This window comes from Bipolaris sorokiniana (genome assembly GCF_000338995.1).
Source record: "Bipolaris sorokiniana ND90Pr unplaced genomic scaffold COCSAscaffold_3, whole genome shotgun sequence".
Taxonomy (NCBI): domain Eukaryota; kingdom Fungi; phylum Ascomycota; class Dothideomycetes; order Pleosporales; family Pleosporaceae; genus Bipolaris; species Bipolaris sorokiniana.
Window position 1 is genome coordinate 2,157,959 of NW_006911897.1, and position 24,154 is coordinate 2,182,112.

At 52.4% G+C, this 24,154-nt stretch overlaps 9 protein-coding genes and 1 non-coding gene across 10 annotated transcripts; 6 read left to right on the top strand and 4 right to left on the bottom strand.

The window, feature by feature from the left end:
- Positions 1-247: 247 nt before the first annotated feature.
- On the top strand, positions 248-1,661 carry COCSADRAFT_158057 (uncharacterized protein; the record flags this gene model as incomplete). Its single annotated transcript, XM_007699097.1, has 2 exons — positions 248-313; positions 681-1,661. The coding sequence occupies 2 exons, from the start codon at positions 248-250 to the stop codon at positions 1,659-1,661; spliced, it is 1,047 nt and encodes a 348-aa protein (XP_007697287.1).
- Positions 1,662-1,902: 241 nt separating this feature from the next.
- On the bottom strand, positions 1,903-6,289 carry COCSADRAFT_168875 (uncharacterized protein; the record flags this gene model as incomplete). The annotated part of the gene is made up of 9 exons (XM_007699098.1): positions 1,903-2,078; positions 2,147-2,774; positions 2,830-2,892; positions 3,121-3,187; positions 3,245-3,590; positions 5,400-5,601; positions 5,674-5,802; positions 6,017-6,156; positions 6,238-6,289. The coding sequence occupies 9 exons, from the start codon at positions 6,287-6,289 to the stop codon at positions 1,903-1,905; spliced, it is 1,803 nt and encodes a 600-aa protein (XP_007697288.1).
- A 987-nt stretch (positions 6,290-7,276) lies between these two features.
- Positions 7,277-11,158, bottom strand: COCSADRAFT_34488 (uncharacterized protein). Its single transcript, XM_007698434.1, has 2 exons — positions 7,918-11,158; positions 7,277-7,861 (listed from the first exon to the last, which is right to left on the bottom strand). Exons 1-2 carry the CDS (start codon positions 10,963-10,965, stop codon positions 7,580-7,582), a joined length of 3,330 nt encoding a protein of 1,109 aa, XP_007696624.1. The 5' UTR covers positions 10,966-11,158; the 3' UTR covers positions 7,277-7,579.
- Positions 11,159-11,664: 506 nt separating this feature from the next.
- COCSADRAFT_82367 (uncharacterized protein) lies at positions 11,665-12,569 on the top strand (the record flags this gene model as incomplete). The annotated part of the gene is made up of 4 exons (XM_007699099.1): positions 11,665-11,819; positions 11,878-12,236; positions 12,292-12,463; positions 12,518-12,569. The coding sequence occupies 4 exons, from the start codon at positions 11,665-11,667 to the stop codon at positions 12,567-12,569; spliced, it is 738 nt and encodes a 245-aa protein (XP_007697289.1).
- A 398-nt stretch (positions 12,570-12,967) lies between these two features.
- On the bottom strand, positions 12,968-13,716 carry COCSADRAFT_24043 (uncharacterized protein; the record flags this gene model as incomplete). Its single annotated transcript, XM_007698260.1, has 2 exons — positions 12,968-13,315; positions 13,384-13,716. 2 exons carry the CDS (start codon positions 13,714-13,716, stop codon positions 12,968-12,970), a joined length of 681 nt encoding a protein of 226 aa, XP_007696450.1.
- Positions 13,717-13,810: 94 nt separating this feature from the next.
- Positions 13,811-16,194, top strand: COCSADRAFT_34490 (uncharacterized protein). The gene is made up of 5 exons (XM_007698435.1): positions 13,811-14,571; positions 14,628-15,038; positions 15,092-15,718; positions 15,854-15,924; positions 15,999-16,194. Exons 1-5 carry the CDS (start codon positions 14,130-14,132, stop codon positions 16,002-16,004), a joined length of 1,557 nt encoding a protein of 518 aa, XP_007696625.1. The 5' UTR covers positions 13,811-14,129; the 3' UTR covers positions 16,005-16,194.
- Positions 16,195-19,851: 3,657 nt separating this feature from the next.
- COCSADRAFT_158063 (uncharacterized protein) lies at positions 19,852-20,357 on the top strand (the record flags this gene model as incomplete). Its single annotated transcript, XM_007699100.1, has 2 exons — positions 19,852-20,206; positions 20,266-20,357. The coding sequence occupies 2 exons, from the start codon at positions 19,852-19,854 to the stop codon at positions 20,355-20,357; spliced, it is 447 nt and encodes a 148-aa protein (XP_007697290.1).
- Positions 20,358-21,394: 1,037 nt separating this feature from the next.
- COCSADRAFT_34493 (uncharacterized protein) lies at positions 21,395-22,720 on the top strand. The gene is made up of 3 exons (XM_007698436.1): positions 21,395-21,572; positions 21,632-22,133; positions 22,190-22,720. Exons 1-3 carry the CDS (start codon positions 21,451-21,453, stop codon positions 22,331-22,333), a joined length of 768 nt encoding a protein of 255 aa, XP_007696626.1. The 5' UTR covers positions 21,395-21,450; the 3' UTR covers positions 22,334-22,720.
- A 167-nt stretch (positions 22,721-22,887) lies between these two features.
- On the bottom strand, positions 22,888-22,959 carry COCSADRAFT_t21. Its single transcript has one exon. It is a non-coding gene; the product is annotated as a tRNA-Thr (tRNA).
- Positions 22,960-23,324: 365 nt separating this feature from the next.
- Positions 23,325-23,588, top strand: COCSADRAFT_34495 (uncharacterized protein; the record flags this gene model as incomplete). The annotated part of the gene is made up of 1 exon (XM_007698437.1): positions 23,325-23,588. A coding segment is annotated over one exon (264 nt), but the record flags the coding sequence as incomplete, so codon positions are not given.
- Positions 23,589-24,154: the final 566 nt, after the last annotated feature.

The window sequence follows — 24,154 nt, forward strand, 5'->3', positions numbered from 1 at the left end:
GTTACGCCCTGTATGTATAGTCCGCCGTGTTATGTGGGCGCCCTGCATGTAGAGTACTGTCGTTGTCCTGGCGCCCTATGCGTACTTTGATGTTGCCTGAGCACAAGTACCGTTTGGACGAGTCTTGCGCTAGCGCCGATACCGGGGTTCCGACCTTTGTTCCGAGAGAATACATAGTTGATTATTACCCTTGGTTCGGTGGAATTAGCCATCTACATACACTCTTTGTACCTGCCAACAGCTAAATATGACGGGCGTAGAGGAGAAACCAGTTGTGGCCTACCTGGGACCAGAGGGTAGTTATACTCATCAGGTAAGTTGAAATGTTCTTAGATGTTGTTGTTATTGTTGTGTTGATGGATGTTTTTTTTTCTTCGACTTTCATTATGACTGGTATAGTCTAATCTCTGTGGTTCACGCTTTCTACTTTATTTCGTGTCCTCAAATTTTTATTTTTTTTCGATTTTCGATTTTCGAATAAAAAGAGGTGGAAAGGGAGTTGTATGATTGACTAGACATACTCTATGTTCCTTGTTCACCTTTCCTTTACATCTCTCATTTCATTCTTCAATATCTCCTCTCTCTCTCTCTCTCCACTTTCCAATCTCCAATTTCTTCAACCTTGTTTTTACTTTTTCAAAAACACTCATAAAAGTCGCCAAACCAACCCATACCATCAGGCCGCCCTCTCCACCTTCCCCCCTCAGGACCCTCCAACAACAACCCTCACTCCCCTCATCACAATCCAAGACGTCTTCTCTGCCGTACAATCCGGCACAGCATACCGAGGCGTCGTTCCCTTTGAAAACAGCTCCAACGGCTCCGTCCTCTTCACCCTCGATCTCTTCGCGGACCTCGAGGGAAAACACGCTGATATCCTCGTTTGCGACGAAGCGTACGTAGCGGTACGGCACTGTCTTCTCGGCCGTCCTTCCCCTACTTCAACCTCCACGGACACTTCCACCGGCGCAGATAAAGACTTGTCACATATCAAACGCATCTACTCTCACCCGCAAGCCTGGGGCCAATGCAAAAACTTCCTCACCACGCACTTTCGCAACGTCGAGAAGATCGACGTAAGCTCCACGTCGCGCGCTGCGCAAATCGCAGCCCAAGATGAGACGGGCACGTCGGCCGCGCTGTCGAGTCCCGTTGCAGCGGGCATTTTTGGGCTGCAAGTGCTGGCCGAGGGGGTGAATGATCGGTTGGGGAATACGACTAGGTTTCTTGTCCTCCGTCATGGTTCGTCTTCTTCTGCTCAGCAAATGCCTGGGCTTGTGCAAGCCAAGGACCAAGGGGATACGGAGATGAAGAGTAAAGATGAGCATTGGAAATCCCTAGTCACATTCACAGTCCAGCACTCGAACCCCGGTGCGTTGGCGAATTGTCTGACGGCGTTTTCAGCGCAGGGGATTAATCTTACGTCGATTAATACTCGGCCGAGTGGGGATAGGAATTGGCATTATGTGTTTTTTGTCGAGTTAAAGGGGAGGAGTAGGCGGGATGAGGGAGATGGTGGTGAGGGAGAGCAAAGGGGGGCGGTGGATAGAGCGTTGGAGGGGTTGGGCAAGGTGTGTAGTGGATATCGGTGGTTGGGGAGTTGGGAGAATAGGCTTGATGATGATGAGAAGAAGGAGGAGGAGGATGGGGGGAGTGGGTGATGGTTTGGCAGAGAGTAGAAAAACGGCTGGCAGAAGGGAAGGCAGGTAGAATCACGCCTGGGGGCTGTCAAGATATGGCAAGCTACAATCTCACATCTCCCCCACTTAAGATTCTTTATTCATCATACTATGGCAAGGCATACTTTGCCAGTCTTTCAGTGCCATGTGAACCCATCAATTCATCACTCCACGTCCTTGGACCTTTCTTCTCCAACGCTCTCTACCCGAACAAACCTCCAGTCTATTTCGTCCGGTCCGGAAGAGCCTTATCCTCCTTAGGCGCCTTCCACTCCTTAACAAACGGCAAGAAGTCAGGTTGACCAGGAATATATTTCCTCAGAACCTCCGGAACCACGAAACCCTCTGGAGTCTGGTAGTTCTCAAGGATACAGCAAAGAGTTCGCTCAGTAGCGCAAACTAAACACGATTTAATCAGTACTCAACCTCCCCATGACCAACACAGAAGAAGAAAAAGAAGAACTTACGAGTACCATTAAGTGCATGAACATATTCCTTGCGAGTCGCATTCAGCTTCTTGATACCGTGCCTAATCTCGAGTTCACGAGTTTGGTAGTCAGTGCAGTTGGAAATGGAGACGAGCTCCTTGTACTCTCCTCCGCCAGTGACAGGGAACCAGGCCTCGAGATCGCGCTTCATCGAGGCGGCGTTGTTCAGGGCTCCGGAAACAATGGCGACTACCTGGTAAGGCAGACCAAGGCTCTGGTAGAACTCTTCCGAATTGGCAAGCATCTCGTCAAAGGCCTCCCATGACTTTTCGGGGTGTGTGAGAAGGAACTGCTCGACCTTTTCGAACTGGTGTATCCGGAAGATACCCCAGGCGTCCTTGCCGTGAGATCCGGCCTCTTTTCGGAAGTTTGTAGAGTATCCGGCGTACTTGATGGGCAGTTGGTCGCTGTGTAGCCACTCTTCTGAGTGAAGAGCGGAAATGGGCTGTTCTGAAGTGGCAATGAGGTACTTGTCGGTTTCGGGCTTGTCTTTGCTCTCGGTAACCTTGTAGAGTTCCTCGTCGAAGTCGGAAAGTTGTGCTGTCTTGGCCATTTGGTCCCGGAGCATGAAGAAGGGTGGTTGGTTAGGGGTAAAGCCTTTGCTGAACTGAGACGGTGATTGTCAGTATTTATAGTTTCAAGTAACATTTCTGAATACCTACCAGGAACTCTAGACCGTAGTTGATCAGTGCTTGGTTGAGGAAGACACCGTAACCAATCAGGCACTAAACGCAATCAGATTAGTAGGTGCTCCATGTTATTTCGTATCCAAGGCGATTATTCAAGGCAGCGCCTGCATGCTTTTTGATAAAAGCGTAGTCGGTTGTGTGCAATGGTAGTTGCAGATGTGGAGTTCACGTACTACACAAAAGTTAGTCCGAGACTCCATACACCATAACATGCAATCCTCAACAAGCGCACTGCGCATCGCCAAAACATGAACACAAAGAAACATATTCTGGGGCGCACTTACCATATCCTCTATGACCGACAATCTTGGTACCGCGCTCGGGATCGTATCTATCTCAAACCTCAGCACTCACTCAACCCAACTCCAATATACCAGAATCCACGCACCCATTCAACCTAGCCAAGACCCCATGATGCGGTATGCCCTCCTTATTAAACTCGGCCTTCCTCGACTCAGGCGCCCAAGTCTTAAGCACCGCGTTGTTATCCTCATTGTCGCTAACAGGGACATCCTTGTACACGTAGTTGCCGACCGACTTTGCTTTGGCATGCAACTTGACGAGTTTGGCATGCGCCTCTGCTTCCTGCTTCTTCTTGGACTCTTCAAGCTGCTTCTTCTCTTCGAGCAGGTCGTCTGCGTTTTCCTTTGCCTTCTTCTTGGCGCCGATTTGCTTTTGGATGGCGTTGATCTTGGAGCCGATTTGCGTGGCGTCGTATTGTGTGCGGCGGTGGTCTGTTTTCGTAAAAGTCCAATGGTTAGAAAATATGAGCTTTTTGTGTGTGTATGTGTGTGTGTATGTGTATTAGGCTCAGGGTGCTTGGTTCTTGCCTTCAAAATCGGCTATGATCTCATCTACTATTTCGATGGGGGCGTGGCGCTTCTTCTGGGAGTCGCGGATTTTCTGGGTTGTGGGAATTAGCAATTGCGAAATTGTGTTGTCGCGCGAGCATTGTTCGAAGGGAATACGCACTTCTGGGTCGCCACCGCGCTCCTTGATGAAGTCGTTTCTGTAGTGGAGAATCGGGTTAGTTAGAGGTCCTCTGTAAAATCGCAAGTCTGCGCCATTGTCTGATTTGTATCGGCCATGCTCTCTCCCTCTCTCCCACTGTCAATGTGCAAGCCCCTCCAACCTCTCCAGAGAAGCATCTGCCGCACATTTACCCCAACGCAAAAAAATACAAAAACAAGAAATAAAAAACATGACATACAAGTCCAGCATCTTGTCTCACAGTCTCAGTGTGTAGTGCGGAAAAAGAGGACAAGCAATGGCGCGTAGGCGTGGTCAGTTTGGTGTCAAAAGCCAGTGAGCGACTCATCAAGTTGTGTCCCGCACCACAACCGCCGGTTGCAGGGATCAGAAGGCCGCCCCGCACTAGACCTTTTTACTCGCACCCAAGGGCAGCAGCCAGGTCCAAGGGGGACCAATTTGCCACTAACCACAAACGCACCGGGGGAACCTTTTCTCTAAGAGCCCAGCAATCAACGGCAGTGGTGGTAAATTACTGCTTGGGGGAAAAAAAAGTTGCTGTCGGTGCCGGGGAGCTAATTAAGAATGGGCCGGCAGAGGAAGGGTTAGTTGTAAGTATGCATGCTTAGGGCGGTGAGGGATGGCAGTGGTAGTGTCCAAGTAGTGTGTACTGTGTAGTAGCAAATGCACGGCAGCTGAGGCAGCTGAGGCCGCACAGATGTCTACGGTTCCAAACTACCAAATCGAGTAGGCGTTCTCCAAAAGACTGTGGAAAACAGTGGCTTTTCTGTCAAAGCTTTAGAGCTGCCTAAACGAGTTTTGTGGGTTGGCTTGGGGGGTGGTCGGTGCATGGCATGGGCAAAGGGCTGGCAAGCAAGGCATGTGCGTGTGCGTGTGCGTGTGCGTGCACGGTGGAGCTGCTGGAGAGCGAGAAGGCAGGCCAGACAGCAGACAGCGGACAGCGGACAGCGGACAGCGGACAGCGGACAGCGGAGGGGTAAGCGGCAGCCATGCCAGACTAACACCAGACAGCCATGGCACATGTTCCCGTGTTAGATGTCAGCACAAGTCCTTTGCATACTGCACCGTCGAGTCTTGGAAAATAACGTGGAGCATTACAGTAGCTACGACAGCCGTGACATGCCGTCATGGAGCAACACGGATAGTCCAAATACCAGATACAACGCCGAGTTCACCCACCCCGCCTCCTCCATTAATACGCCGGTACGCACCTCGCCTCTCATGGCCAACATAAGAGTCGTGTCCGCATAAACAAATGTCATGACTGCCTCAAAACAGACCGCCCCGTCTATGTCGTCTAAGAAACCAAAGCAAAAAGAAAATGGCACATAGCCCCGCCCTAGTCTTTCTTCACCAAGAGCGTCTTCAGATGCTTCACCGGATGCTTCACCATGTCCTTTCGCTTCTGTCGTCTCTTGTCCCGCTCGTCCCGTTCTTGCTGCAACGCTTTGTACTTGTCCACTCCGACGCCTTCAAGGGAGGGGAGACGCGCTCATGTCAGTCAACACTGCTCAGTTACATGACTGAACACTTGCTGCCGCCTGCAGGCTCACCCGGGTTCTGAGATCTCTCCACCTCAGCAACCATGAGCTCAAACGCCTTTTGCACATTCTCGTTGTAGCGGGCGCTGGCTTCGGTCCACGCGCACTTGAACTCGGCGGCGAGCGCGCGGCCGTCTTCGGGAGTGACTTGGCGTTGTTCGGGGCGAAGGTCGGACTTGTTACCTACAATGACCAGGGGAACCCATTCGACGGCCTGGCGTGGCAAGGTGGTCAGCTTCCATGTCTTTGTAACAATGGCCCATTGTATGTATCCACCGGTACTTACCAGGTGGTTCAGAATCTTATCCCGGATGATGCGTGCCATTTCAAAGCTCTGCTTGCTGGCGACCGAGTAGACAATCATGTAGCCGTGGATGCCGATGAAATGCTTCGAGTTAAGAATGCTGTATTCATCCTGAACAGTAGCAGCCGAGTCAGTCGAGTTTTCTTGTTCTTGTCCATGTTCATATATAGTAGTGCGTGGCTCCAGTGGCAGTGGTAGCGGCCTTGGATGCAAGCAATGCGCGTCCCAGGCTCAGTCGCGGCGCACGAAGCACCGGCAGAGTGGGGTGTGGAGGTGGGCTGGGCAGGGCAGGGCGACGCGGGGAGAAAAGAAAACCTCAAAGTACCTGTCCGGCTGTGTCGATAATCTCCGTGGCATAGTCTTGGTTCTTGTACTTGATCATCTTGCTAAACGTGTTCTCAATGGTAGGATAGTAGCTGTCTACAAAGTGGCCGTCGACAAACTGCACCGTCATACTCGACTTGCCTGTGGTGGTTGTCAGTATACTGCGTGCTGCGTGTTGCGGCTTGCATGTGAAGGTTGCGCACGCCACGCGCCTCGACGTACCGACTGCCCTGCTGCCGACGATGGCAATCTTTCTCTGCTTGGGCGGGGCCATGGTGTTGCGAAGGCGAAGGGTAGTTGACGAGGGCGTAGGGATGGCCACGGGCTGGCCAGGGTGAAAGTATGTATGGCCGTCTCTCGAGTCCAGCTATGGGGAGTAGCTGCCTAAGTTGCGTTTTGGTGGTTCGGGCCTGCCAATTGCCTGGAAGAGCTAGCGCCGGGATGACGCCGTCGAGCTGCAGCTGATGTGTGTGTGTGTGAGTGTGTGTCTCTGAATGTATGGGGCAAGAGAGTTGCTGTGCTGGCCTGCGCAATGTCACCCGCAGTGTTGTCGTTTGGCACCGCCAGAGAGAGCTTTTGAGGAAAAAATATCCAGCCAGACCCCATGGCCGGGCTGGTCGTCTGCATTTAGCAGCAGCAGATGCAGATGCAGACGACGCAGCATGATACAATCAATGGTTGGGCAACCATCATAAAATCGCTTTGGGTTTGGCACCACCAATGCACCCACCCCCCAGCGAATCCCGGCCTTCTCGAAGCATTCATTTACGTATTGCCAATCACCTCCAACCTCTACCTCAAACACCCTCGTCCATCCGCCATTCGAGTCACCAAGGCCCGCGAAGCTACACGCCCGCCATCTCCTCCCTCCCGCTGCCCCGATCCACTACTCACTAGCCGCAACCATCTTTTGCGCGACTCAAAAAACTAGACAATCACATGCAAACATCCGCTGCTCATGGCCCGCCCGCTCCCGTTTTGATTGCAACCTCAGACGGCCCTGCTGCAGCCAAATTTCCTAGCAGCAATCCTGTCAATTTGCTCCGACGGCAAACCCTCTCCACATACCGCCTGTTGCGTCATTTCGTCCGCTTCCTCGGGACACAATAACGCAGCCTTATGCGTGCGAGTGCACATTCCAACCCTCTCCCATTTAGCCTCTTACTGCATTTACCCTCCCCCAAACTGAACACGGACGCCCAACACCCGTCGGCAGACGACGGCACACACACACACACACACACATTTCCTACTCAATGACTGAGACATTTTGATTTTAACATACTATATGCCCCATGTCCAGCACCTGCATAGAGCCGGCTCCTTCAAACCTAACCTTGTGCCTGTCACCTACATACAATAGAGAGCTATCAAGTTCGTGAATTTCGGGTATCATGCCGTCAATGTCAACGCCCCATCCTTCCCAGAAACCAAAACAAACTCCCCGAAAAACAACGAAAAAAAATGAACCAATTACCCTTTGGCTACTTGCACACACACACACACACCACATGCTAAAAACTAGACAAGGGTGAGGTGACTACTAATCACTCAATCCCCAATCTCAAGCCGCCCTTGCCAATCTTTCCACCACAAGCATTAGACGCGCCGTATACGTTTGCAACGCCTCTTGTCCTTCGGCACCCTCAAATTCTTCCGTCCGCTTATCAACATGCTCGTGTACGCGCACAAACTCTTTGATACTTTCAATCAGCACATTCAACTGCTTATCCGGAAGCAACATCTGAATCTTGGACCGCATCGAGTCGTTGAGGCAAAGATTGCCAAGAAGTACAGCGAGATATCCAATTGCCACTCCAGAATGCGATTCTTCGACGGATTTGGCCTAGAAAGAGAGTGAGTTTGCGATTGAAGTGAATGAAGTGTATGATGTCTACGTACCTTTGACGCCCGCTCCGAGCCCTCGAGGAATATCTTAACCAACACTTGTATACCCTGTTCCTCATCGTCTGTGTTGAGTCGCATTTCATCGCTGAACTCGGCGAGATTAATGGTAGCCCCTAGACTAAGAATCAGACTTTCCAGAGTCTCTGTTCGCTTCTCAGATGCTGCTCCTGAGTTGAGCGATTGGAACCGCTCGATGATGGAGAGTATAAGCGGCTGGATGAATGACTTTGCAGAGAAGTATTGACAGGCTTTCGGCTTGTTATTGGTGAGATTCATGCAGAGTTTGACGGCTAGCATGGTCGAGGCTGCTGCATCGGTATCAAGAAATCGGGGCATGAAGCCTGCAATGTGCTCGAGGACGGTAGTAGGCCATGCGGCTTGTTTCTGTCTTGTGGCTGAGACCGACTCGAGCGTTGAGAGGACCATGAGTAGGATTGCTTCGTCTTCTGGCCCTCCCTCCTTGTTCTTTAGACGTTGGTCTGATGTTGTGGCAATTTCAACTAGCTGTGAGACTGTTTGCTGATCAAGCAGGACATCAGTATTGCCAGCTTTGCGGAGCCCGATAACTAGCAACTCGATAGCCTTCATCGACACAAGCTGCGGCGTCACCTTATTTGTCGTTGCAGGCACCCACATGGAACATTGCTGCACCAGGCTGCGGAGACTCATCACCGCATCTTTGGCTATCTTTGACAGATTCGTCTTGCGATCCCTTGCAATCTTCTGAATGTCCGCGTCCTTCCCAAGGAGCTTGGTCAAGTTGCCGAGAATGCCATTGTCATGCACTTGGTCCAGAACAGTGTAGCTAGGCTTGGTACGCAGGATCAAGACAATGACGACAGCGACAGCAAAATCAAAGATAATCTCTCCTCCAACAGAAATATTGCGGAAGAACTGGTGGGCCAACGGCGAGTCAAGGAGTTGACTACAAAACGTCTCGTTGGCCATCTTGGTACACAATTCCATCATGGCGCTTCGCCGTATGCTGCTCGAAGTGGAACTCGAAATATCGTCAATCATCGACTGTGCCTCCTGCTGGAACACATAATTGCGCCCTCGGCTCTTCAGCTCATGATGAGCTTGTGCTTGGCTTGCCGCGTCAGGCTCGTCCTCTGACACAGATACAGTATCTCTAGATTGCGAGTGGGCGCCAAAATCATCATCCAGGTCCATGGTGATTAACAGATCATCTTCTGGGTTGGCTTCCCGTAGATATGATCGTGACATGGCGTACGTGAGCTTGGGTCGCATACCATACCCAGAAGTGCCCTGTGACGTTTGCGATTCGCCATTTGCTTGCACATCAACATCCATGTCGTCAGAGGCAGAATTGGCTACCGGGCGTGCACTCACGGGTGTTTGTGCAGGCTGCTGTGTATTTCGGGCATCATCTTGACCTTCTTCCAATTCACTTGTGCCTTCGCTGCTACTCTCGTCCTCTTCCTCATCTGAGCTGCTGTCGGCCGGCTTGAGTGTATCGATGAGCCTGGTCTTGCGGGCTTCAGCACTGTGTGTAATATCGGATTTCGATCTTGACAGGCTACCAATGAGCGATTTTGGTTTCTTGTCTGTCAACTGCAGACTAGATATGCTAGGCATCGGTGTACCTGGCGGTGAACAGTCGCCCAACAAGCCGCCGAAGAGAGTCCTTTGTCGTGGGGTTGTTGAGCCAGCTACAGAGGCCTTTGGTGCACGAACAGGTGTGGTGAGTGGATCTGGAATATCATACATGGTCTGATCGTCTAGTTCAGAAGCTGAAGGGGCTTCGGCTATAGGAGATGGCTTGGCTGGTTGGCGATTGGGAAGCATACTGCTAAGCATCGCTGGCGAGGATTGTCCCTTGATTGTTTTCGGTGGTCCCAGTACTGGTACAGTACGTTGGTTGGTCCTCCTGGCTTTATTGGCCATTGATGCTGTAGATTGTACCACTGCAGATTGAGTCTTGCGGGAGGTGCTTGCATTTGTCTGAACCTGTGGTGCGTATCCCGGAGAATCATGGCCTTCTTTCTTCTGAGACTTGCGACTCCGTGGAGGAACAGAGCTTTCAGCCTTCTTGCGTGATGTTGACTTGGCCACAGTAGCGGTAGAGGAGACGGAACCTCCACGCTTCCGCTTCCGTGACTCGCTCGAATCGTCCGACTCTGAGCCCTGTTTTTGATTGACCTGAAATGCTGGTGGAGGTATCTTCGCGGGCTCCTTCTTCTTTACTGCTTGAATTTGACGCGGCACCTTTTTTACTGTTGCTGATGCTTCATCTTCTGACGATGGCACATCAAACACGCTTAAATCCTGCTTTGGTTTGGCTGTAGGTTTCCCTGCCAGCTTCTTCGCAGGGAGTGCTGTACTTAGTTTCCCATTACTCTGAGCTTTGACCGCATCTGACGGAACAGAAGCAGTTGCTTGCGAGGCTGCCTTTCCTTCGCCCACTGTCTGTTGTGCCAATCCACCATTTTTCACAATCGATTTGGGTAGTTCAGAGGGCTGGGGCGTCTTCGCACGCAGCGTCCGAGGGGCGGCTGGATTCGTGGAGGAGGGTGACGGCACGCGTGGAAGCTTCGGTAACTGAGCAGGCTTCTGTGTTTTCTTGGGTGCTACATCGGGCTTCGCAGCTTCAGGCTTACGCAAAGTCTCTGCCGGTTTTGCCAGCTTCTTTGACTCCCGGGGATTTCCATTTTGGACGACTGGCGCAGTTTGGCTTTTCTCAAGCGCCCGAGGCTTCACTGCCAACTTCTTGATAGGCTTCGGGCGCGTCACGAACTCGTCGTCATCGGGTATGTCGAAAATGTCGGCATGGTCTGTTTTTGCCCGTGAGTTCCCCAGACTGTTCCCCAAGCTGTCCGCGCTCTTTGTTGGCCCTCCAATACCCTCCAATCTTCCATGAGAAGCTGCGGACTGTTTTCGGGGTCGGTCTGGAGACGGAGGCGCATCGTCGCTGGCGTCGGGTGCAGGTGGCGGAACAGCAGACAAACGGGATGATTTGCCGTAGACGACCTTCTTGCGGCGATCGGACGAGGTGAAGCCTGAATACATGGCCGTCGCCATAGCCGTGTGCAGGCGTGAGCAGGCAGGCGTGTTGTGATGACGCTGCGAACAAAGTGCCTCAGACGCGCATTGTGTACTTGGTGAAAGGCGTCGGTGTCTGTGCGAGTGTTCACGCTCACATTCCCGCTCACATTTGAACACAAGACGCGTCCATCTACACCAGGGTTTATTTTCAAGATGAAGTGATCGCGGCGAAATGAAGGCTATGCCGACGTTTGCATGGGGCTTGCAGGCCAATGACGATGCCGGCGGTCGGAGTGGCTGCGCGCCTGCAGGCAGGGACCCGCCATCAGATCTCGCCAACAGCGGGGCAAGGGTCGCGCCTTCCAAACCCAGTGAAGGAGTTCGCCGACGGTCACGAGCCTAGACTACTACTCCACTTGAGCCTTTTCTCCTCTTCTCCTCTTCTTATCTTTGCATTGTATCTATCAATTAAAGTCTGCTCTACCCATCTGTCTAACTGTTGAATCCCTTCAGTCGATATTCACCCCGCCAATTCCACTTTGCTTTTCAACAGTGCAAACTCTAGCTAGAGGACGTATCTCAAGGTATGTCCTAAGCGTTACGAGATGGTTTCTGATCACTTCGTGTTCATGGGTTAGCTTCAAAAATGCAAAAGCACAGTTCTCACAACACAGTTCAAAGTCCTGGCTGATTGTTGTGTAGCCTCGCATACTTGACACACATCCGCCTACCAACATGGCACCCGAGACGCAGTCCTCAGCTCCTTCTCAATGCGTCGGCCCTGAGTACCGTCCGTCTGCTCTGAAGCCAACTGCAACCGTCTCGACTCCCATCAAACAGAGCAATGTCCACATCCTGCCTCAAAGTCCTCAGCTGATAGCACTGCTCACGTAAGACCCCTGTAGACTGTGACTAATTCATGCCCTTCTTTTGCTAAGACCCAGAAAGTATGATTCGCGACCGCAATACAGGTCGTGCAGACTTCATCTTCTACAGCAATCGAATCATTCGTCTCTTGGTTGAGGAAGGCCTCAACCACCTTCCCGTGGAATCGCAAGAGATCACTACACCCGTAGGCCGCACTTACTCGGGCGTTAAGTTCCAAGGCAAGATCTGCGGTGTCTCCATTATGCGTGCAGGAGAGTCTATGGAGCAGGGTTTGAGGGATTGCTGCAGGAGTGTGCGCATTGGTAAAATCCTGATCCAAAGAGATGAAGAGACCAGCAAACCCAAGCTGTACTACGACAAATTGCCCGAAGACATTAGTGACCGATGGGTACTGCTGCTGGATCCCATGCTTGCTACGGGTATGTTGAGAATTACGTGCAGACCGAATAATGATGGAATGCTAATCGGCGGCAGGTGGTTCGGCGCTCATGGCAATTGACGTGCTCAAGTCCCGAGGTGTACCAGAGGACCACATCCTCTTCCTCAACCTAATTGCCAGCCCTGAAGGTGCACAAAGCTTGGCGGAGAAGTTCCCCAAGGTTCGTGTCGTGACCGCATTTGTTGATGAGGGTCTGGATGAAAAGAAGTAGGGCTTTCCGTCTACATCCCCTGCTCCGCCACATGCTAATTTGAAATGCAGCTACATCATTCCTGGTTTGGGTGACTTTGGCGACCGTTTCTACACCATGTAAAAAGATATCGTCTCATCTGGTTTGTGTGATGAACATTCAATGCGCGCAAGGTGGCTCTCAATTACTTCAGCATACGTTAGCATGACTGTTTGAATAACAAGGAAAAAGGTGGAAAGGCGACAAGAAGTGTTTTTTGCGCGTCAAAGTTGAATTCGAAGTGGACTAGCAGCGCCCAACTCCCAGTGGAGGGGCACATTATCAGCCTTGTATTGAAGATGGTAACGCCGCCGCGAATGTGCCGGTCCTTTTAATCACCCAAAACGCCTTGCAAGCCAAAATTAGCCCCATCGTCTCCGTTATGCCTATATGTTATACAAGACCCTAAGCCCTCTTGCGCTGCCACATCCAAAGTGACTCTCAACCTCGCAACTCGTTGTCCATCAAAAGGGAACGCCCGTCTAGTCGGCGTACTCGCCCTCGGCATCTGCATCGTCGTGCTCAATGAAGCCGCCATCGCCATCGTCATCTTCCTGGTTATGTGCTGTGGGCATCCGTCCCATGCGATGCGAACTCCGCGAGACCTCTGCATTGCCCTTTGCTGCCTGCTTCGCAACAGCATCGCATGCATCGATCCAATCGGCGTAGACGTCAACGGGGGCGCTCAGGTAGTTGATGTTGGTCTGGAAGGTCTGGCCGCAGACTTTGCACTGCAGATTGCCGACGCCCGACTTCTTTTCGATGGATACGCTGACGGAGTTCTCGTGGTTGCAAAAGAGGCACTGGAAGGTTGTGGGGAGCTTCTCCTTCTGCGGGATGTGTCAGTCTGATTGGTGCACAAGAGAGATAGTGAAAAGAGGTGAAAGGTATGACGCACCCTCTTGGGACCCTGAGGCTTGCTGGATGATTTGCGTTTGCCCTGTCCGTGGTCGTTAGCATTGCGCACGAGAGTTGGAAATGCACCCGAGAAAACAAACCATTTTGTCGCGGTGTCTAGATCACCAGGTGTAATGTCTTTGCGTAGAGAGGGAGAGAGAAAAAAAACACTTTTTGGTGGAGAAGAGGGGGCGGTAGCAGCGTCGAGTCCAAGGAGTGATGTCGTCAACAGCAAGGCTTCTGTCGCATGCAATGAGACGCGATCGCGCAAGTGAATGTTTCGCGTGGCTCCGACCGCCAAGATCCCTGTCGCCAGCCCGGGGAGCTGCCCCATGCGTCGATAGTCGATAAGCGGCCCCGCTCCTATCAGCGTACACCGAAGCTGCAGGCACGTGTGAAGTCAGCTGTTCAGTGCTGCTGGCATCGTCGGCCACCTCCAGCACTATTCATATTCGACCACGTTGCTCTCTCCTCTTTCCTTCTTTCTTTCTTCTCTTCTCTGGATTTCTCCCCAATCCCCCCCTTTGGTTTCGTGAAAGCCAAGTTGTATTCGTGCCCTTGCTCCCCTGCCTTACAAACCAGATCATTCCATCTGGTTTATCCCACCCTTTCGGAGCTCACCGGTCTTTTGCTCTTCGACTCAATTCCCACACGCAAACAAACAATTTTTGCAACGGGAAAGTTCTTTTCAATTCACAGAAGCCTATTCTACAAAAATTGCATGAGAGATCTGGTTTACTGTCCATCATGTCTTCCGAAAGTACGACTAGCGATGCCGTCCTCAAAGAGATCCTTGAAGGGCTCAAGGCTCTCCGCACGGAGAACTCTGTACTTGCAGCCTCGGTCGACAAGATCAATGGGCGTGTGAACATGCTGGCTGGCATCAAGCAAATCAAGGATGAAGCTGCAAGTGAGGCTGCCAATGGCACATTGACCAGCGACAAGGCCACTGAAGCCGAGTCTGGCAAAACCGTAGAAGCTGTGAGCCAGCAGTATGAGCAACCCCCTTCAAGTGAAGAGGCCCAGCCCCGCCGTACAAGTGTTTCGAAGATCTCAAAGATCATCTTGACCTCGTACCCTGGCCAGGCTGGCGTTGATCCCTTGCCAATGGAATGGGGTGCCAAAGACCCTGCTGTGCGTGGTCCCGTTGTTGTATCTAGACATCCAAACACCATTCGCAGGCGCAATGGTATGTATTTCCATGTCCTCGTCTGGATCTAAGGCGCTTGCTAAATAGTCCAACAGCTATTGGCGCCCACGGAGGCTCATACTCCATCTACAATGCCCTTGCTGTAGCCAGCAAGAACCTCGACATCACCCACAAGCCAGACTTTACAAACACTGAGCCTGCCGCTAAAATTGGTCCGTTCCCGCAATGGAGCGACAAGAAGAAGATTGTGGCTATGGACCCATATGGCCATCTTGCACCGTGGCTGTACAAAGACATCATGGACAAGGATGACGTGGAGATCAGACCCACCATTGCTATTACAAGAGCTCACATGAAGGTGCCCGAGCTCGAGGACAGTGTAAAGAAAGGCCGACTGGTACCAGATGGCAAGATCTGCGTCAACGAGACGGGCGAAATCGCAGTCACCAAGGTCGCTGTGGAGCCAGTATGGTATCTGCCTGGCGTGGCTGAGCGTTTCAACATTGGTAAGCCTCAGCCTCACAGCACTGAATTACTTGGAGCTAACCCAAGTCCACAGATGAGGGAACCCTCCGCCGGACACTGTTCGAAGAGACAGGAGGCTCATACCCCGAGCTCATCACCCGCCACGACATCAAGCTCTTCCTGCCCCCCATTGGCGGTCTAACCGTCTACATCTTCGGTGACCCCGCAAAGATGTCCGACGCAAACTCGAAGCTCGCCCTACGCATCCACGACGAGTGCAACGGCAGTGACGTGTTTGGCTCCGACATCTGCACGTGCCGCCCTTACCTTACTTTTGGCATCGAGGAGGCGGTCAAAGAAGCACAGCGCGGCGGCAGCGGTGTAGTCATTTACTTCCGCAAGGAAGGTCGTGCCCTTGGCGAAGTGACAAAGTATCTTGTGTACAATGCCAGAAAGCGTGGCGAAGACCGTGCGAGCGAGTACTTCAAGCGTACGGAGAATATCGCCGGTGTCAAGGATATGCGCTTCCAGGCTCTGATGCCGGATATCCTGCACTGGCTGGGTATCACCAAGATTGATCGCATGCTTAGCATGTCCAACATGAAGCACGATGCTATCGTCGAGCAGGGCATCCCGATTCACGAGCGTGTTCCTATTCCTGATGAGATGATTCCTGCTGACAGTCGAGTGGAGATTGACGCTAAGATCCAAGCCGGATACTGTAAGTGCTTTTGTTGTTCTTGTCGTTGTTGTCGCTGTTACTATTGTTGGTGTTGTGATCGTTGTGACCGGTCATGTGCGCGAGGGAGGAAAAAAAGGGGGATGACAGAGCATTTGCTGACGTGGATAACCGCAGTTACAACTGGTCATGTCATGTCCATGGATGAGCTGGCAAACGTCAAAGGCCGTGGATGGGAAGACATCGACGTGAGTACACCTCCTGCCATGCTTTTCTTAATCTTTTTGCTCCAAGTCATCATCACACTAACTCCTTGTGTTAGCATTGAGTGACCAGGTCATGGGCCACAATGGCCAGCGTGGTGTGCTTATACCGCAAATGCAGGGTCATCTGAGGGGACCCGCATTGCACGCGATATGTAAGTACATGCGGGCATGAGCCTCGTTGTCAGTGAAACCTGAAACGTAGTGTCAAAAGATAAGACAGAAATAAAGATACCAAAAAACGTTTCAGCGTGATAATTTGTCATATGCGCGCTTGCCAAAGTGCATGTGTCTGTGAGATCCTTCCGATCCCAATCCAGTTGGCTCGCCTTGCCTCTTGCCTCCTGCCTCGTTGCGAACAAACGGCTAGAACAAACCACATGCAGAGGATCGCAGGCAATAACGCCCCCCTCACATATGTACTCCAACAGGAAACCAACAGGAAACCAACGGAAACAACAAGCCCGACACCTCGCCGTTTGAAGCGGGGGGAAGGGAAAGAAAGAGTGGAGGGGCAGCAGTAGCAACAGTAGCAACAGCGAGTAGTATCGCTCCTCTCTCTACTTTAGGCCCCCACCTACCTCCAACACCTCCACGACTAGCAGAATGTATGTATGTACTTACATACATCCAGCCAAGTTCCAGTCATACACACATAAACAAGGCTCGTAAAGAAAAAAACAGACTTCACCCAATTGGAAAGACAGGAAAGGGCAAGCAAGCGCTAGACGCGCGAGGGGTTGACAAACCCCACCATCAAGCATACCTGGTCCCCTTTTTTTCACCCTCGCGCGCCCTACCCGCACCTGCCGCACGTGCTGCGCGAATGCAGAGGCCGTTGGTCGCATGATGCGCTTCTTTTACTGTTGCATTGCTGTAGGTAGAACTAGTAAGTAAAAAGGTAGGTAATAGGCGAGCACACACACACTCTCTTTCTTGGGGAGGAGAAGCGGGGTTGGTGTGTGTGTGTGTGTGTGCCCAGAAGCGAAAAGACGACGATAATATTTAGCGGCAAACAAGGGAGTTTGTTAGTTTGTTGTTGTTTGCCAGTTTTGTTGCAATGGTGTACATGACCGACCGGCTTACTTATGCGCTGGTTAGGTTTGGGTGTTTCAGAGGTGGGGTTAGGGAAGATTTGGGAAGAGATCACACGCACACGCCTGCGATTTTTTTGCAGTGCTGTCAAAACGGAAGATGCGAAACCGACACCGGGAGCGGCCCGCTAGTCGGGCTTGTTGCTTCATCACCGCCCCTTGTTAACTATCGCTGGGTGTCTTGCTTATGTAGTGTGGATGTGTGTGCGTCTGTGGTTGGCCTTTGTTATTTACCGCTCTTTTACTGTGACTTCCGTTGCTTGTGGTTGGGTTTTTTTTCCACCGCTTTTCTTTGCTTTGTGATTCGCAAAAAAAAAACTACTTTGTTGGTACCCCCACTTGGTTCACTTTGGTTGAACAAGACTTGGTTCAAACTGAACAATGTCGGGAACTGCAGCAGTTGCTGGGAATAAACTTGCCGCTCACCCTCATGTGCTTGTAAGGATGAGGGCCCGATTGGGGGCGGGTTGCAATAGGTAATCGGAGAATGGGCAACGTGCCGTAGTGTGCATTCTCCATCCGTCAGACGGATTGTGGCGGCTGTCTTGATAGGCTTTTCGGCAGCGTCGGTGGTAGGTTGCTGCAGTGATAGGCGCTTGTCTATTCGCTTGCTTCAACAAACACTACCAAGGTCATGATTGCGACCGGTGTATATGCCAGCATCCGGATAGGATCGGCGGCGAGATCTGCCGTAGGAGCGTGTCTGGACTTGCGGAGAATTATGGCTGGTCAGAGGCGTTGTAAGCTGAGGGTGTGGTGAGGACGTTGCTTTGGTGCGGGGCAACTTGACGCCAATGTGCTCAACAAAACACTTTAAATGACAGCCTTCCTCTTTTTGCTGAGTATGGCCATGGGCACCGAAAATCCGGGGAGCAAGCACTTTTTTAGGACGCGAGGTTGATCATTCCGGGCCGAGACAAGTTGATGGGATTCGCACTTGGTGATGAAGGTGCCAAAACGGATAAGGTGGTGCAAAACGGCCGCGGGTATGACGGCGTGGAGGCGTACCCGCTTCTCGGGACAATGATGCACGTCGGTGTGACTAACCTGGTTGCAGATTGAACGGACTGGGCAGCACGACATGATGCTAATGAATGCACTGGTGAGTTCGCATGTACGCGGGCCGGGGGTCTTGGTGTGTTCAGATCCATCGTGGGAAGTGGATTGATTGATTTTGTCTCTGCAAACTCTATGTGTGCATAAGTGAGTATGTGCAAGCGAGGAGGGGAGTTGAGCAAGTATGCAAGCATTGGGGTGAGAGGTGCCCGAAACGTTGCTTAGTGTCTCTTTTCGTGTTCTTTTTTTTTTGTTGAATTGTTATGCTACATGTGGTATGCCAGGCGCTCAGCTGAGGAAATGCATGTAATTGATGGTTAATGGGCAAATCAGGGCTTTGCCCGCTTCGAAATAGACATGGCAACACACATGGCAACATATGGCAACATGTGAAAGCAGCTGACGTGGATGTGGAGACGCAGCGCGGAGCAAATTGTTCCAGAACTTGAAGCACGGTCTTGCAGAGGGAAGTTTCGCAGTATTCGCCCGGGTAAAGACACGACAGAGGCCAGACGATTGGGGGCTTGTGTGGTGCTGGACAGGCGAGGCGGTACGTGGCTTGCACTCAATCGCCGTGCCGCAGCAGAAATGAGTATAGATGACAGAAGTGGAGCCAGGGGTATGTCATTTCGAGGCAACCGGTGTAGATGATAGAGGCAGATGATATGCTGGTGATTCTGCATGCTGTTATGCTATGCCTGCCAAAGGGGCAGTGGCCGGAAGCGCTTGGCAAGGCGACGTTCTCGACTGTCGACGGCCAGGGCGGATGCATGACACAGCGGGCCATGTCGTCACCAGCAGCAGCAGCAGCAGTAGCACGAGCAGCAGTGAGAGCAAGAGTGCCGGGCGGAGATGAGTGAGGCTGATGCAGACGCTGTGCTGTACCTGTCTCAAGGTCGCACACGCCTCATGGTGGTCTGGCGACGGTGATGGGCATTGGCATGGCGATGAGGGGGGCGCGTATAATGCCCTTGGGCGGTTCCTGATGGCCGGCAAGGAAGAATGGCCGATGTGCAGTTGGCCATGGGCCTGGTTTTGTCATGACTGCGCAGCGACAGTGACGGCGACGGCTGGTCTGCCGATGCCACGGTCCAAGGGCTGCTATGGCGCCGCTATGGCAGCGCACCCGGTGTTCCGGCAGTGCAGAGCCCTTGGACGGTGACGGAGCAGCAAAGGGTGCCAATCACCAGGCACCGGGCGAGCGACGGACAGTGAGCAGTGGGCAGTGGGCAGTGGGAGAAAGAGTACGTGTGTGTCAGTGCCAGTGACAGACACTCACGTCAGTCGGCCGGGTGGTGTGCGCCGTGGCCAGCTCACACCTGCAGCGCAAATGGAGGTGAGACGGACGGGCGCTGTGTGGGCGGACGAGTCAGGGCACGTCAGAGGCCGACAAGACACCACGTCCACGTCCCCTGGCACCCAGGCTAATTCTGACCGTCCACGTTTTCTGACGGTGCCCACTTCTTCAACATGCACGCGCTAGCTCCAAACCGCCAGCGACGTCGAGTGGGGAGCTCCGGGCTGCTGATGCAGCTGGCGTCGACTAGGGTGCCTGGGCCGACCAGAGGCGTCACTATACATTCGGTACCATGGGGTGAAGCGCGTCTAGGCAGTTCCGACCACATTATTATACTACCCGACCTGCTCGCAACGCTGTCCGTCATTCTTCACCTCCAGTCTATTCAATCACCATCCATATAACACAAACATACACACACCAATCCAACCTCTACTACAACACACACACACATTACCCCTCGCCATGTCTACCCACCCACGTTACTACTACTCGCTGCCCACCGAGGCGCCCCAACGCTCCCGATCGGGAAGCCGACGACCTCCTCTGACCCCATCAACTGTCTCTTCTCCCTGTCTTACAACTCTGGTGCCCACCACCTCTCGCCGGGATTCTGCTACTTCGGGAAGCCCCATCAAGGCCTCCATTCTCCTCGCAAAGGTCGCTTCTTCGCCCACCACTCCCCGAGGCGAGACCCCTCCAGGAAGTCCAATGCTCTCGCCAAGATCCAGGCTCAACTCGGAACCATCCTACACTTCCGACAGGCCTGCCATGTCAAGGACCGAGAGCGATCGCTACGTCAGGCAGTACAGACAGCAGGGTAAGCATACCTCACCAATGCCTCCCTCTCCCGCAACATGACACTAACATTGCTTGTAGATGGCTACATTAGCTTCCCTGACTTTGAGAAGTTCTGTCAGACTGAAAGCCCATATGTCCAGCAAGAACAGCAGACCGACGTCAAGGCTTGAACGTACGGCCCGCTGGGGTCCAGGATGCCATGTAGCGAAGACTCCCTTCGACATGCACCAGGACCCCCTCAAATCCCATTACCACCCAATTCACCAGGCTATTCCCCACTTCTCTTCCCTGGAGCAACGCACCTCGCCTGCATCTGAGGCTACAGAGCGTCAGCAATGTACAGCCTATTGAGCGATCGAACCCAGCCCTGTGCTGAGGCCGCGCTGGAACCACTACACTACCTTCACGATGATTTGTGCGCAGGCAAGTCAAGTCAGACTGTCAGCCCTGTGCGACGTGGAGGTGCGTGGCGGCACGTTACGTGGGGTGGAAGGAAGCGGCCTGTCCAGGTGTCTGATGACTACAAGCACAGCCACTGGGCTGTTGCTTTTGGTCATATCACCGCAGTGCACGTGTTCGAGTCGGTACGATGCTAAAGGAGGCGCATGAGCACAGCTCCCTTAGGTTGAGGGGCCAGGCACGTGAGGCGTTTTCCAGCCCGTACCAAGCCCACTCCCATATTAGAAGTATACTAGATGTAATAACATGACAATACCAACGCATTATCATATTACCGATATTTTCACATGTTATTCCGTGATTGAAGTTGTGGTGGTGATTCTATCGCCCCCCACCATCGCCACACGTTGAGGCCTGGACTCGCTCCTCCTCTGCACACGCGCATCGCACCTTATCAGAGAATAATGGACTGCACGCCGCGGATGTTTAACCCCTATGTTACTCGTGTCTCAGTGATAGGATCAATTCGTGCATGTCCAGCCTATAGATAGCAAAACGTCGTGCAGCACTCAAACCCTCCAGAACCAATACAAAGCGACAAGATGCTGGCTTCTTCCGCCTACCAAAGATCGCCCCAGGTTTCCTAGATATTGATCTACCAGGTCGCTGTCCAGCCAGGCGCTTTGCATTGCAGTCAAAGTGGTGCATCTGCGGATCGCTGTGGCCTTGTGTGGTCTTGGCGCACGTGATGCGCTACTGGGCTCGCTTAGATTTTCAACACCACATTGGCGTTGGATTCTCGCTCTTCGACATCGACGACGACAACCCACCACATCTCGACGCCCGACAACAAGACTCGTAATCATGGCTGTCGGCAAGAACAAGCGTCTTTCAAAGGGAAAGAAGGGTCTCAAGAAGAAGACCGACACCTTCGCTAAGAAGGACTGGTACAACATCAAGGCCCCAGGAACTTTCGCGGTCCGAGAGTAAGACTTCCCGCTGCCACACACACGGGGATTCAATGCTTACTCTACGTTCTTCGCAGTGTTGGAAAGACCCTCGTCAACCGTACCACCGGTCTCAAGAACGCAAACGACGCTCTCAAGGGCCGGATATTCGAGGTCTCGCTCGCCGATCTCCAGAAGGATGAGGACCACGCCTTCCGCAAGGTCAAGCTTCGCGTCGACGAGGTCCAAGGCAAGAACTGCCTGACCAACTTCCACGGTCTCGACTTCACCTCCGACAAGCTCCGCTCCCTCGTCCGCAAGTGGCAAACCCTCATCGAGGCCAACGTCGTCGTCAAGACCACCGATGACTACCTCATCCGCCTCTTCTGCATTGCCTTCACCAAGCGACGACCAAACCAGGTCAAGAAGACCACATACGCTCAATCGTCGCAGATCAGGGCTATCCGCAAGAAGATGATGGAGATCATGACCCGCGACGCCAGCGCATGCACCCTCGCCCAGCTCACCCAGAAGCTCATCCCCGAGGTCATTGGTCGTGAGATTGAGAAGGCCACCCAGGGCATCTACCCCCTCCAGAACGTACGTGCTTGCTAGGACCGCTACGAGCTATGTCAAAAGGCTAACACAACATACAGGTCCACGTCCGAAAGGTCAAGCTCCTCAAGGCACCCAAGTTCGACCTTGGTGCTCTCCTTGGTCTCCACGGCGAGTCGAGCCAGGACGACTCTGGCCAGAAGGTTGAGCGTGAGTTCAAGGAGACTGTCCTTGAGCAGGTTTAAGGGTATCAATGGATAGCCAAGGGGTTCTGGGTCTTTTCAACTTTCTGCGGCATGATATCGGCATTCCAAAGGTGTTTGTGTTTACAAATAAAAGATAAACATGACCCTACATGCGAGTCCGCGGCAGTGATGGCGTGCATGGGGTACGATCCGCATCTGGTGTTATCAGGTCGTGCGGGAAAAGTATCATGGAAATGACATTGACGAGTTCCAATTTCATGCACCTTTAGTGCACTAGTCATCCTGTCGCATCTGTGCCTTGAATCGTATGTCATGTGTGGTCTGTGTTGACAGCACTGGCCAGTGCACCCTGAATATGCAAATAGTCGCACAATCAATGAAGCGCGGTACAAAAAGATTCATCCTCCGATAACAAACAAAGTGCAGTAACTGAATATGTTTTTGTGATTCATGTGTATAGTTGTGCTATCTGGCGGTCAGTCAAAAACTAATTGCAATCTGCGCCTTCATGCATGGACATGTGATGAAGACTGGTTCCTGCAACTGCCACAATTACTACCACACTTGCGCTACGATGCCACCAGCAAAAAAGCTGCCTTCCGCCAGAATTGAACTGACGACCTCGTCATTACTAGTGACGCGCTCTACCACTGAGCTAGGAAGGCTGATACCGAAGCTGTAGTTCTTCTCGATGGGGAAACGTCATTTTGAAATTCTTATAAAGTTTATATTCAACGGCTCGAGGTTCCTGCCGTTCAGCTCGCGTACTTACAAGTCATGTGTAAAGACCACTATCCTCGGAAGAATATCCTACTGAGGCGTCCCCTGACCGCCTTCAACTCACCACGTGACATGTATCCACAGGCTCGAGGCTCCGGATTACACAAGCTTAATCTAGATCTTTCACAACCACCTTGCATGCATATCACGAAGTACCTGTATCCCAGTCCAACTATTGCTTCCCCCATTATTCATAACAATAGTAAAAAAAACAATAAATCCTCTCATTCCTATCCGGACCCGTCATCAGCCCACATGCCGTGATGCGTCTTTTTTTTCTCTCTCTCTCTCTCTCTCTCTCTCTCTCTCTCTCTCGCTCATTCCCATCCGTCTACATCCTGACCTTAACTCACCAAAGTGGTATATACACGTACACAACCTTAAGGCACCTGACCAACGCCCCTCAGCTCCATTCCACCCCACCCGGCCGTCTCCGACTTCCCTTTCGCTAGTAACAAAAAAGGTAAACAGCCCAACGCCCCCATGTTCCCCCGAAAACGAACCGCGCTTCTAGACTCTCTGGAACGCGAGCAGACGTGTTGCGCGATGGAGAGAGCGCGCGCGCACGAACAAGAACAACACTCCGATCGTCCCGTCTCCATAGGTGGATTTGAATGGCGCACGCGCGCTTTGGGGACGCCTTGGCCTCTCACCGGCGCGTCTAAGCGTCGCCATGTTCCCATTTTTCTTGTTTGCGTTACTACACATGGCCCCATGTCGTTTATGCTGGCTTTTCGCGGGGAAACGGGAACCGAGGGCAGGGGGTGCTGGACATATCGTATACAGATGCGCGCGCGTCTTATTTGCGGAGAGAGAGAGAGGGGGAGAGTGATTGGGGGGGGATGCTTGGACATGGTTCGGTGTGTACTTGGTCGTTGTGCAGGGGTGTTGCTTGTTTTGGGCGTTTTCCTTCCTTTTGCACAGCCGACGTCCGGTAATGGAGTAATGCGGAGGTCATGGTTGATGGTGGAATGCGTGGTTGCTTCTAGTGTCGATCGGCAGATGGGCGGGTTTTTTTCTTGTAGAAAGGTATGCATCCACCCCCTTCCCTTCCACACCCCTGCCCTACACCCGCTTTCC

What these genes read in the sequence shown, in the direction of transcription:
- COCSADRAFT_34488 (XM_007698434.1), bottom strand. Translation starts at nt 10,965, where the DNA reads ATGGCGACGGCCATGTATTCAGGCTTCACCTCGTCCGATCGCCGCAAG. An exon ending in GCTCGGAGCGGGCGTCAAAG is followed by an intron (nt 7,862 to 7,917) that starts GTACGTAGACAT and finishes CTCTCTTTCTAG; the next exon opens with GCCAAATCCGTCGAAGAATC.
- COCSADRAFT_34490 (XM_007698435.1), top strand. Translation starts at nt 14,130, where the DNA reads ATGTCTTCCGAAAGTACGACTAGCGATGCCGTCCTCAAAGAGATCCTT. An exon ending in CACCATTCGCAGGCGCAATG is followed by an intron (nt 14,572 to 14,627) that starts GTATGTATTTCC and finishes ATAGTCCAACAG; the next exon opens with CTATTGGCGCCCACGGAGGC. An exon ending in GGCTGAGCGTTTCAACATTG is followed by an intron (nt 15,039 to 15,091) that starts GTAAGCCTCAGC and finishes CCAAGTCCACAG; the next exon opens with ATGAGGGAACCCTCCGCCGG.
- COCSADRAFT_34493 (XM_007698436.1), top strand. Translation starts at nt 21,451, where the DNA reads ATGGCTGTCGGCAAGAACAAGCGTCTTTCAAAGGGAAAGAAGGGTCTC. An exon ending in GGAACTTTCGCGGTCCGAGA is followed by an intron (nt 21,573 to 21,631) that starts GTAAGACTTCCC and finishes CGTTCTTCGCAG; the next exon opens with TGTTGGAAAGACCCTCGTCA. An exon ending in GCATCTACCCCCTCCAGAAC is followed by an intron (nt 22,134 to 22,189) that starts GTACGTGCTTGC and finishes CACAACATACAG; the next exon opens with GTCCACGTCCGAAAGGTCAA.